The following is a 13152-nucleotide window of genomic DNA, read 5'->3' as shown; positions in this document are numbered from 1 at the left end:
ACTGTCGTGAAATTTTTTTTTGCAGAAATCAATAGTCCAGGCGATTTTAAGAAACTTTGTAATTGGTTTATTATCCGAAAAATGCATTTTTATCATGAAAAAGCAGTTTGAAGCTCTCCCCCCTGTCTTCATTGTTCTCCTATGGAGAGAGCTAAAGAAAAGACCAAAACAGGACAACAAAGAGTTAATCTACAAATCCCTCACGGGATATCTCCTGTGACAGTCACCAGTGTCCTGTCTGAGCTCCGATTACAGCTGTCACCCAGCTCCATGCCTGTAATCCTCTGTTATCTGCTTTCTGCTGTCGGCTAACTCCCTCCTTCCTCCTCCCCCCTCCCCTCTCCCTAGAGCAGACAGGGGACGTCTCCTGCAACAAGTCACAATTTTCAGATTTTTCAGAGTGGATGAAAAAGAGGAAGGAGGGGGGGGGGGCCTGGGAAAAGGCTTTTTACATGCAGATAATGGCAGATTTGGCTAATAAACCCAATTACAAAGTTTCTTAAAATCGCCTGGACTATTGATTTCTGCAAAAAAAAAAAAAATACGACAGTGACTCTTTAACCCCTTAACGACATCGGGCGTAAACTTACGCCCTCGCGCCCTGGTACTTGGCGCATCAGGGCGTAAATTTACGCCCGATGTTTCCCCGATCGCTGCGTGTTCACACACAGCGGTCGGGGAAGATGGCCTGCTATAAATCATAGCAGGCCATCTTAGCTTCACGGCACGGGGGGTGGTTAACACCCCCCGTGCTTACGATCGCCGCTATAGGCTGATCAATTCAGATCAGCCAATAGCGGCGATCGGAACCTTTCCGGGTCATCGGCGACCCGATGACCCGGAAAAAAATGGCGGTCGGTGCTGTCCGAGGACGGCACCGACCGCCATTACTGTAAAAAGTAATGGTGATCGCCGTGCCACCGGCCCGATCGCCGTGAACGGCCGGCCGGTACCGGCCGGCCATTCACGGCGATCGGGCCGGTGGCACGGCGATCAGAGTCCCACAATATAGTAAATACCTGCCCTGGACCCCTCAGCTAGGCAGCCGAGGGGTCCAGAGCAGGTATTTGTACATTACTCACCTGTCCCGGGCTCCTGATCGGCGTCTTCCGGGTTCGCGGCATCCTCGTCTTCGTTCGGGTCTTCGGCTTCTTCCGTGACGTCACGTTCGGCTTCTCTCGGCTATTTTCGGCTCCAGCGTCGGCTCTTTCCGTATTTTGCGCTCTGCTGCCCTCTAGCGGCTGATATGTGTAATACACTTATCAGCAGCTACAGGGATGTTCAGAATTTTTTTTTTTTTTTTTTTTCAAATTTTTTTTTTTTCTATTTTCCGCACCCTATCGCCGCTGAGTGTTGATCAGCATCGCACGAAAGTGCGCTGCTAATCAGCAACTCCTCCTTTTTGGCGTAGGGTGTTTTTTTTCTATATTCTACTGCCACGGTCTGCTTATAAGTGCCGCACATAAGTGCGCATTTATCAGCAACTCCTTTGTTGGCGTAGGTTTTTTTTTTATACTTACTGTAAAAAAACACGTAAAAAACACTACATTACACCACACTACATTGAATAAAGTTTGACACTACACCACTACATACCCCATATACTATTCCCCGTATAAAGATGGCCCCCTGGGTGTTTTCGGCGTCAGAGGGATACGTTATTATTACCTCCGACACCGAAACAGCCAGTGAGGATGAATGGGGGGTCCTTCGTTCCTCCATTCATCCTCATCATCCTCATCCTCCAGTGACGTGTCTGGGGGTAGTGTAGCGTACGCTGCCCCCCAGACACATCTTTTCCGCCAGTACCGTCCCAATAAGAGATGACGGTATGGAGTGAAATTCTACAAACTCTGTGAGCGTACCTTAGGGTACACTTACAGATTTAGGGTACGTGCACACTGCGGAATGGCGAAGGATAACCCTTTGTGCATTCCACAGCTGGCACCCGCCGGCGGACTGATGCAGGCATGTGTCTCCACCCGTGTCATAGAATCCATTCTATGCACGGGCGGATTCCATCGTCCATCCAAAGAATGAACACGTTGGACGGAGAGCGGAATCCGCCCGTGCATAGAATGGAGTCTATGACACGTGTGGAGACGCGCGCCTGCATCAGTCCGCCGGTGGGTGCCAGCTGTGGAATGCACGAAGGGTTATCTGTCGCGATTCCGCAGTGTGCACGTACCCTTAGAGTGTATGTAGGAAGGGACACCCGAATCCAGCCCCCAGATGCCCCCTCCCCCCCCATCCTCGGAGTTAGTGGGAAGATCGTCCGGGAACTGATCTTCCCACTGCTGGATAAAGGTCACCATCTGTACGGGGATAACTTTTATACCAGCACCCCCCTCCTCTGGTCTCTCGCTGCCCTGTAGCTTGCGGCACGATCCGAACATATCAGAAGCAGTAATAGCGCCCTAATATTTAGCAGCCATGGAGCGGACCCAGCGCTTCTGGATATGAAGGACCCCGTATCGCACCAGGGCAACATTTTCCAGGTGACGTCCCCCACACTGGAGAAAGGGAGACCCCAGAAGAAGTGCAGAGTGTGGTGTAACAGGGGGATCAGGAAGGACAACATTTTCCAGTGTGACGCCTGTCCTGATCACCCCGGCCTCTGCATACTGGATCGCTCCAAGGCGCACCACACGTCACTGGGGTTCTACATTATCTAAATTCTGTCCCTTATTCCTATTTCAGGGGTCACGTTGATCCAGGGATTATTCTGATCGCCATTATGGAGTCGGGAAGGAATTTTTCCCCTGTGATGAGGCTACTGTCGTCTGCATTACGAGGGTTTTTTTTTGCCTTCCTCTGGATCAACACAGGTTGAATTAGATGGACACCTGTCATTTCCAACCTTATAAACTAATAATTGGCCTAATACCCCCAAAATAAATTAGAATTGTCCCTTTTCCCCAGCTAAATAGGTATGGCCGCCATTCCCATTAGAGGATGCCATGATGCAATTACAAAGCCTCTGTGCGGCCAGGACAGTAGAAACCCCCCACAAGTGACCCCATTCTGGAAACTACACCCCATAAGGAATCTAACAAGGGGGGCAGCGGGGATATGGCCCCCTGGTGACGGCCACATTTGGGACGTGAAAATGAAAAAAATTGTATTTTTTATTTTCTCGGCACATGTTCTACGTAAGTGCCCGTCACCAGTGGGGTCCATATGCTCACTGCACCCCTTGTTGGATTCCTTATGGGGTGTAGTTTCCAGAATGGGGTCGCTGTCGGGGGTTTCTACTGTCCTGGCAGCACAGGAGCTTTGTAATTGCGACATGGCCTCCATCCTCCATTCCAGCCTCTAAATGGCGCTCTGTCCCTTTGGTGACTTGCCCTGTGCCCATATGGCACATTATGTCCACATGTGGGGTATTTTCGTACTCAGGGGAAATTACCCTACACGTTTTGTGTTCATTTTCTTTTTTAACCCCTTGTGGAAATGGAAAAAAATCAAGGCTAGACCAACATTTAGTGTAATTTTTGTAAAATTTTTACTCTAAATCATTAATCTTGTCATGTTTTTTCATTTTCACAAGGGGTTAAAAGATAAAAAAAACATTTAATGTGTAGAGCAATTTCCCCTGAGTTTGGAAATACCCCACATGTGGACATAAAGCGCCATGCGGGTGCAGGGTAAGCCTCCGAAGGGAAGAAGCGCCATTTGGTTTTTGAAGGCTGGATTTGGATGGAATGGATTTCGAGGGGCCATGTTGCATTCAAAAGGCCCCTGTGTTGCCAAGACAGTTGAAACCCCCCACAAGTGACCCCATTATGGAAACTGCACCCCTCAAGGAATGTAACAAGGGGTGTAGTGAGCATATGGACCCCACGGGTGACGGACACAAATGTGGAACAATGTGGCGTGAAAATGAAGTATTACATTTTTTACACTATAATGTTGGTTTAGCCTTGAATATATCATTTTCACAAGGGGTTAAAAGAGGAGAAAAAAAACTAAATGTGTAGCGCAATTTCCCCCGAGTCCGTAAATACCCCACATGTGGACATAAAGCGCCATGCGGGTGCAGGGCAAGCCTCCGAAGGGAACGAGCACCATTTCGTTTTTGAAGGCTGGATTTGGATGGAATGGATTTTGAGGGGCCATGTTGCATTCAAAAGGCCTCTGTGTTGCCAAGACAGTTGAAACCCCCCACAAGTGACCCCATTATGGAAACTACACCCCTCAGGGAATGTAACAAGGGGTGTAGTGAGCATATGGACCCCACTGGTGACGGGCACAAATGTGGAACAATGTGGCGTGAAAATGAAATATTACATTTTTTACACTATAATGTTGGTTTAGCCTTGAATTTATCATTTTCACAAGGGGTTAAAAGAGAAAAAAACACACAATATGTGTAGAGCAATTTCCCCCGAGTCCGTAAATACCCCACATGTGGACATAAAGCGCCATGTGGGCGCAGGGCAAGCCTCCGAAGGGAAGGAGCGCCATTTGGATTTTGGAGGTTGGATTTGGCTAGAATGGATGATGAACGCCATGTCACATTTACAGAGCCCTCCTGCTGCCAAAACACTGGAAACCCCCCACAAGTGACCCCATTCTGGAAACTGCACCCCTCAAGGAATCTAACAAGGGGTGCAGAGAGGATATGGACCCCTTGATGACGGGCACATTTGTGCCATGAAAGTGAAAAAATGAAATTTTTCCCTTTCACGTCACATTGTTCCACATTTGTGCCCGTCACCAGTGGGGTCCATATGCTCACTGCACCCCTTGTTAGATTCCTTGAGGGGTGTAGTTTCCAGAATGGAATCACTTGTGGGGGGTTTCCAGTGTTTTGGCAGCACGAGGGCTCTGTAAATGCGACATGGCCCTTGAAATCCTTTTCAGTGAAATTCAGCTTCCAAAAGCCAATTGGCGCTCCTTCCCTTTGGAGGCTCGTCCTGCGCCCCCTTGGCACTCTATCGCCACATGTGGGGTATTTCTGTACTCGGGAGAAACTGCGCTACACATTTTTTGTCTTTTTTTGCCTCTTATCCCTTTAAGAAAATGAAAAATTGAAGGCTAGAACAACGTTTTAGTGTAAAAAATAAATTTTTCTTTTTTCACGCCATATTGTTTGGAAAATCTGTGAAGCACCTGTGGGGTCCAGATCCTCACCGCACCCCTTGTTACATTCCTTGAGGGGTGTAGTTTTCTAAATGGTGTCCCTTTAGGGGTGTTTTTTAGGTTTTGACACCCCAGAGCCTCTGCCAACCTGAAGTGGTACAGTCAAAAATGACCAAATATAACGGAGGCGTTGAAATTCACTAGGCGCTCCCTTATATCTGAGGCTTGTGGTTGCGTCAAATAGCGCAATAGGGCCACATATGGGGTATTTCTATAAACTGCAGAAACGGGGCAATAATTATTGGGGTGCATTTCTCTGGTAATAGGTTTATAATTATGAAAAATATTGGATTACAATAAAATCTCTGCACAGAAAATTAAAATTTTCAAATTCCTTACACACTTGGCTTTTATTTCTGTGACTCCCCTAAAGGGTTTAAACACTTTCTGGATGTGCTTTTGCAGAGTTTGGGGGGTGCAGTTTCTGAAATGGGGTGCTTTGTGGGGCTTTCTAACATACAGGCCCCTCAAATACACTTTAAACCTGAACAGGTCCCTAAAAATATCTGATTTTGAAATTTTACTGAAAATTTGGAAATTTGCTGCTAATGTTTTAAGCTTCCTATCGTCTAAAAAAAATGAAAGATAGTTTAATAAATGCCGCCAACATAAAGTAGACATGTTGCTAATGCTATTTAATATATAATTTATGTGGTATAACCACTTTCTGTATACGCAAAGAAGTTTCAAAGTTGGAAAAATGCATTTTTTCACATTTTTTCACCTTATTTGGGTTTTTTTCATAAAGATTTGTTATGAGTATCGACTCCAATTTACCAGAAATGTAAAGTACAATATGTCACGAGAAAACAATCTCAGAATCAGCCGGATAGGTAAAAGCATCCCGAAGTTATTAATGACTAAAGTGACACTGGTCATATTCATAAAATTTGTCTCTGTCATTAAGGCCATTTCAGGCTCTGTCCTTAAGGGGTTAAGGGTGTGTTTACACAGAAAGATTATCTGCCAACGATTTGAAGCCAAAGCCAGGAATGGATTTGAAAAGAGGACAAATCTTAGGGCCCTATTCCACCAGATGATGATTGTTGATTGATTGATTGATTGATGATGATATTATCGTTAAATCGTTCGAATCTAAACGATAATCGTTCGGTTGAAATGCGATTTACGACCGAACGAGAAATCGTTGATCGCTTTATAAGACCTGGACCTATTTTTATCGTTGCTTGTTCGCAAGACGTCGTTCGGTCGTTCGCAATAGATACGAACGCAATAGCAAATAGCGAAGAAAAAACTATCGCAATTACGATCATAAGTAACTATTATCGTTCCATTGAAATGAGTGAACGTTTTTAGGTCTTTCGCAATAGCGGTCGTTTGAGATCGTTAATCATTAACGATTATGCAAACGATAATCGTCCAGTGGAATAGGGCCCTTAGGCTTTCCTTTATGACCTGATCTCTGTTTATAGTCTGTTCCTGGCTTCGGCTTCTACTATTTGGCAGATAATCTGTCAGATAATCTTTCTGAGTAAATGGGCCCATAAACAGTATTAATTCAACCAGATAATACAGAAGTAAATTTAATATCAGAAAGAACTGGGAATATCTGTACATTTAGAAAGCTGATGTTTTATTAGAGAATCCATTTGCCTTGTAACTTGAGACTCCCTTCTCACGCAGGTGGCACTTTTAGAGATGCACGATATTTCACATGGGTGAGCCATGTGATAAATCATGTTGTCTGTGAATATGAGTGAAGGGCTAACATTCAGAACTTAACATTAGTGCAGATATTTGTTCGGTCAGGTATTTCTCACCAGATTGGGTACCCATAATGCTTTGAGCTCAGTAGACACTCAGTAAATTGCAGAAGGCCTTTGACATGCTGCAGTGAAGACCTGTCCCACCAAAGCTCGAACACTTCTAAGGATATAGAGGATCCAGTAAATAGATAGAATGAATGTAATGCACTAATTGTAGAAAAAAAGGTTTGTAAAAATCCAGGTTCAACTTGAATTTACCGTTGAGTTACATAAATATCATGATTCCACCCATTTCAAAGGTAAGTGATGGACTAACCGTTGTTACCTTGTGACGTGGATGTTATGCTAGAGGCTATAATATTTGTTATAAAATCTGTAAAACTGTTATTTCCTTTGTAGTAAGCAGATTGAAAACCACTAATGTCTTATTCATTGTATATAGACATTGCTCCACAATATATTCTGTGTACAAATCACACGTTTATATATTTCTTCCAGCCCCATACCTGCCCTCAGTTTGTGTGTGATATTGCAGCTCCATTCCATTGAAGAGACTGGAGCAAAGTTGTAATACTACACACAATCTGAGGACAGTTGTGGCCATGTTTTGGGAGCAGCTTTATTTTTTAACCTGGATATTAACTTTAAGTGCTACTGAACAATAAATATAACCTGATCTGTGAATTAGCCAGTGATTGTACATGTATCATGTTTAATTGCCTCTATCTTCTAGCTGTGAACCTTACTTCCATTTGACCTGATAAGCATATAATTGCTTTATGTTAATCCTTAACATAAATGTACGATATTCCTTAATTGGGTTCCCAAAGCAAATTTTCGCCTACATGAAAGCAATTCTAAATAGATCTATATGCTATGGAAGGCATCCGGTAACAGGGAGAATCTTAAAGAATTAGTGTCAGAAATTAACTTTTGGCATGTCGCCCCCTGCAGGCCAACAGATCCAATTCATTTGCTCCATAAACTATAAAGGAATATGTTGGATTTTATTAACCAAGGAACTTGCTGCTGCCTGCTTTACCTGACTGTGTCTTGGGATCACAGTGGGACTCAGGAGTTGGACCCAATGCAATCTTTATCTTTTGACATGTCTGATTTATTTCACACTAAAACTTTGCATTAACTTTACTTACCTCTGTGGGCCATAGGCTGTAGGAAGATAACATTGTTTCTCTTTGAAGAAATTATCCAGAATAACAAAAACAGCACCGATCTGTCCTCAAGTTCTGTGGTATTATAACATGCCTCAATTTACTTAATTGGAACTGAGCTGCAATATTACACCCAAAGGGATGAAACAGTAGTCCATTTAAGGACTCTTTTCTGCATGGAAAAAAAAAAAGTACAAAATACCAGTGCTCTTTAAAAAGCAATATGCATTGTTGTGTTTGGTTCTTATTTAATGTTTATGAATGAGTTGGTTTTTGTAAAATGTAAATGAGAATGCTTATGTAAAAATCCCCAGAACTTGCCCCTTTTTGGGGAACAAATGACTAACCCCAAAAACCCCACACACCAAAAGGCTTTACATGTAGCATCTTTTATTATAGACTGGTAAGTAGCACACAGTGACGACCATGTAAAATGCTATAAACAGCTGCATATTTATTCAGCCTTAAAGTGACAAATGTATAGAATCCAGATATAACTTATATTATAATAAGTTAAAAAACATGATAAAAAAAGTCTAAAAGATATAATTAGATATAACATTATAAATGACACTTATGTGGTTTTGAATGAATACATATAAGGCTGCATTTACACAAACAAATTTATCTGACAGATTTTTGAAGCCAAATCCAGAAACAGACTATAAACAGAGAACAGGTCATAAAGGAAAGACTGAGATTTCTCCCCTTTTCAAATCCATTCCTGGCACCATAATGCTCAGTAATTGATGCAGTTGGTAACTTATCTGAAGGACTGAACAACAGTTTTCCATGTTTTATAACAATCTATTCTTGTATTTTAGATAATGTGCTTTTCATTCTTTTATATTATCTTCACATATAAATATTTGACCATATGTTTTATTCTTGATGTTGAGAACAATATGAATGGAAAGCTGGAACATAAAATATTTGGGATACTTTTTACACCTAGGCGTTTATTTCACATGCTCTGGTGAGCAAACTATCTCTATGGCAGACTGAAACGCCTTCATTGAGCTGCCTGTGTTTGTATAACCCATAGTAAAAATACTGTCCTGCAAGGTGCAATGTCTGGTTGCCTCTCTGTAGCTACAGCTATTACTTGTAGCCTGTCCACATATTTATCTTGTGACAATGGATTCATTCACATTATTTGTAGGTATATGAAGCTCAGTTAAGTCTATAACCAGTCTTTTATAAAAAAAAAAAATAGTTGTTCAGAAATTGGGAAATTAATAACTGAATGAAAGAAAATGTATGCAGAAGTTAAGACTCAGACCCTTATAACTAGAGATGAGTAAATTTACAGTACAAACAAAGCAAATCGCTTTGTTAGCGTGTCAATCTGCTTATCAGCTGGCTGCTTTTGAAGTCCGTGCTGCTCCACCTCGGGTGCCTGGAAAAGCTGCATGTAGTCCTGGGAAGCTTCCCCCTGGACTGGATCCAGCTTTGCCAGGCACCCCGGGTGGAGCAGTATAGACTTCGAAGGCCGCCAGCTGATAAGCAAATTGACAAGCTAACAAAGCAATTTGCTTTGTTTGTACTGTAAATTTACTCATCTCTATTTATAACTAATACACTTGATACAATATAGTATGGAACTTCGATATATGCAGTATATGGCTGGCTTCACACTACGTATATTTCAGTCAGTATTGTGGTCCTCATATTGCAACCAAAACCAGAAGTGGATTAAAAACACAGAAAGGATCTGTTCACACAATGTTGAAATTGAGTGGATGGCCGCCATATAACAGTAAATAACTGCCATTATTTCAATACAACAGCCGTTGTTTTAAAATAACAGCAAATATTTGCCATTAAATGGCGGCCATCCACTCAATTACAACATTGTGTGAACAGATCCTTTCTGTGTTTTTAATCCACTCCTGGTTTTGGTTGCAATATGAGGACCACAATACTAACTGAAATATACGTAGTGTGAACCCAGCCTATATGTACACAGATTTGTAACGTATTGAAATTATTGGTACTGTAATTCTCTTACATATAAGCAGCTATTACATAGTTTCCTTTTATCACAGTACTGACACAGTAACCAATCTTGATACAAACCTGCATCTTCTGTTCACAATGTGCCATGTACAAACATCACTGATCCAAATTCTTTTAAACAACCTTTGTTCTAGTCAGCAGTTCATATATCATATTGCATGCAATGTTTTGAAGTGAGCAAATCCACATCTGGTATATATGATATTAAATATTTAATTTTCTGAAATTATGCGGAAATGTGGGAGGAAAACCTCTGTGTACTGTGAATGCCTGGATATCCCATGTATGACAGTCTGTGCACGCCATTCTCCTTTAAATGTATTTTGACGTAGGTCTGCAAGCTAATAAATATCCCTTAATGCAGGGCCTATGCTTAGGGCAACAGTGTTGAAGAGGGCAGCACTTCTAGAGTTACTGTAATCAAAGATATCTTTTGACAAGTCACAAGTTCTTGATCACAGAGGTTCTCACAGCTGAGACCCTCTGTGATCAGGAGATATAGCCAGGGAGAGAGTGCAGCAGCAGCGCCATCTACTTTTTGATCACTAATTCTGACAATGTACCCTTACTTACATTGTTGGAATTAGCTAATCAGGAGATACATCTGGGTAGTGGATGGCATGGCTGCTATGCTTTCTCTCTGGCTGTATCTCCTGATTGCAGTGGGTCTGAGCAGTGAGAACAGACAACTGGATCCCTGTGAAGTCATCCGGTCCCTAGGAGCTCCCATTACTTCCTAATTTTGATACAGAGTGCCACAGCAGTGATAGCCCACTCACTTTATTACTTGTCCACGTTACATCCTAGTAATAGTACGGACAGTCATTCATAGATATTTACATATCCGGTGTAATTAGCTAATATGCTGTAAAATTAAATAAAATGTTTACCTGTTAAACCTGTCTGACTGCATGCTTATGATACTGGGGTCTGGCACCCTACCTTGATACTATGAAAACATTAGCTTATATAGGCTGCCATAGGCACAGGAAAGATGATACAGTCCAGATAGGTGATGTATTGAGAGGCAATATTTTTTCCATGTTCATTGTGTCCTCTAATGTCAAATAATAGAAATGGATCAGTCTGCTGCCAAGGACCGCAACTGTGGGTATAAATGGACTGATTCCTGGAAAAGATGTGAAGAAGCTAAGAAGAGGCTTGCTAAGAGAAAAGTGAAGCACTTTGTTTGATCAGCGTTCCGCTGATCAAGCCGCCTGCCTGTCAGCGCTGCGCCGCTCCATGCCGTTCTTCCCAGGATGCTGGGAAAAGCTGAATCCAATCCTGGGAAACTTCTCCAAGTTTTCCAGCATTGGATCCAGCTTTTCCCCAGCACCCGGGGGTGGAGCAGTGGGGAGTGGAGCAGTGCTAAAAGGCGGCGGACTTGATGAGCGGAGCGCATAATGCCAAACCTTATTTGGAAACTGACAGCATGGATATGCATATATTGGTGCTGCCAGTTTCCAGTTGCCTATAACATGAGCATCGCATACATACCTTCAGCACTGCACTTTGATGCAGCATCATTGTAAAAAAATTATTTGTATTTTGCTCTGACACTGTCTAGTCACCGCTATCTCTTAAGGCTGCCCACCTCCTGCATAATCATTGACAACCAACTGTCAATCATTCTTAAGGGGACAGGGTAGCCTGAAGACAGAGCTGTGGAGTGGGGCAGACGCAGCCAGTATCAGTGTAAAATTTTTTACAAGGATCCATCATCACATTTCCGCACTACAGGTATGCATGCGATGCTCGTGTGATGGGCAACTGGAAACGGGCAGCATCAATATATGCATATCCATGCTGTCACTTTCCCTTAAAACTCCCAAACTACCTTGATGTTACACTGGACAATAATAGTATTCTAAAGATTCCCCGGTATAATATACCCAATGCATCATAATGAAAAAAACAGAATGCTCTTTCTGTAACTGTATATTTTGTGGTGCAACACCATTACCTCTATGCGCGTCTCTTAAAGCGATTGGCCACTTTATAGTAAAATTGCTCAGTGTACAGTATCAGTAAGTGTACTCATTGTATATACAGACATCAGCTCCCTGTGTACCTCATAGAGCTAATATCAGACTACTGTCCCCCAGGCTGTGCCATCATGCTCTGTGGGGATTCTGTCCAGAAAATGCCAGACAGACATGACAGAGACCTGGGGAATTTTGGGGCCTTTTTTTATTTCAGTTTTATTTTAGCCATTATACCATGTCACAGAAGCCTTGCGGTGTCAAAATATTTGTGTAAGACAAGTTGACGTTTCCAACTGTACCATTCGGGGGGACATGTAACACCCTGATAATTTTTTATTTATTTATTTATATTTTTTTAATCAAAATCAAAAATTTTTTTTATTGAAAAAGTTTTTACAAAGTTATCTCCCATTGCAAACAAAACACCCCAGGAGGGCATACCCTCCATACCATTCCCTCCCCAACCCTCCCCCCAACCCTTCCAGCTTTACAATTTATGCAAACAAACGTAAAGAGCTTATGCAAACAAACATAAAGAGCGATCATTTTTTATTTAATTTGTGTCTTGCATATTGTAAGAGCAGTGATATTTTTATTTTTTCGCCAATGGAGTTATGTAAGGGCTTTTAATTTGCGGCATAAGCTGACATTTTTAGCGGTACACCTTCAGGGTACATGTGATTTTTTGATAGCTTTTTTCTATATTTTTAGGGGGAGGGATTCGTTTTTTTTTACAGTGTTAATCGGGCGGTGATTATCAGCTGTACTTGGCTGATTACCTGATAATCATTTCGTGTGATAGGTCATGTTTAAAATGAACATGCACAATGTTGGCTGATCGTTGATTTGAAACATGACCTAAAATCCCAATAATGATGGTGACGGCCTGCTGGCCTTTGCTCTGTGTAATAGGAGTGGTGGCAGCAGATCGCCGGTCTCTCCTGTGGGCCACACAGACGATCTAAGGGCTCTATTCCACCGGACGATTATCGTTTGCATAATCGTTAACGACTAATGTTCTCAAACGACTGCTATTGCGAAAGACCTGAAAACGTTCGCTATTGCGTTCCTATCTATTGCAAACGACCGAACGATGTCTTATTC

At 42.3% G+C, this 13152-nt stretch overlaps 1 protein-coding gene across 1 annotated transcript in view; it reads left to right on the top strand.

Moving 5' to 3' along the window:
• The first annotated feature begins 11139 nt into the window (after positions 1-11139).
• The window catches only part of LOC138784156 (collagen alpha-2(IX) chain-like), a 59776-nt gene continuing 57763 nt past the window's right edge, over positions 11140-13152 (top strand). The window contains exon 1 of the mRNA XM_069959669.1: positions 11140-11238. Coding sequence (XP_069815770.1) covers positions 11140-11238 — 99 coding nt within the window. The remainder of the gene's footprint in view (positions 11239-13152) is intronic.

This window comes from Dendropsophus ebraccatus, chromosome 2, assembly GCF_027789765.1.
Source record: "Dendropsophus ebraccatus isolate aDenEbr1 chromosome 2, aDenEbr1.pat, whole genome shotgun sequence".
NCBI lineage: Eukaryota > Metazoa > Chordata > Amphibia > Anura > Hylidae > Dendropsophus > Dendropsophus ebraccatus.
The sequence above is the reverse complement of the archived record's forward strand: the minus strand, read 5'-3'. Positions and strand labels throughout refer to the sequence as shown.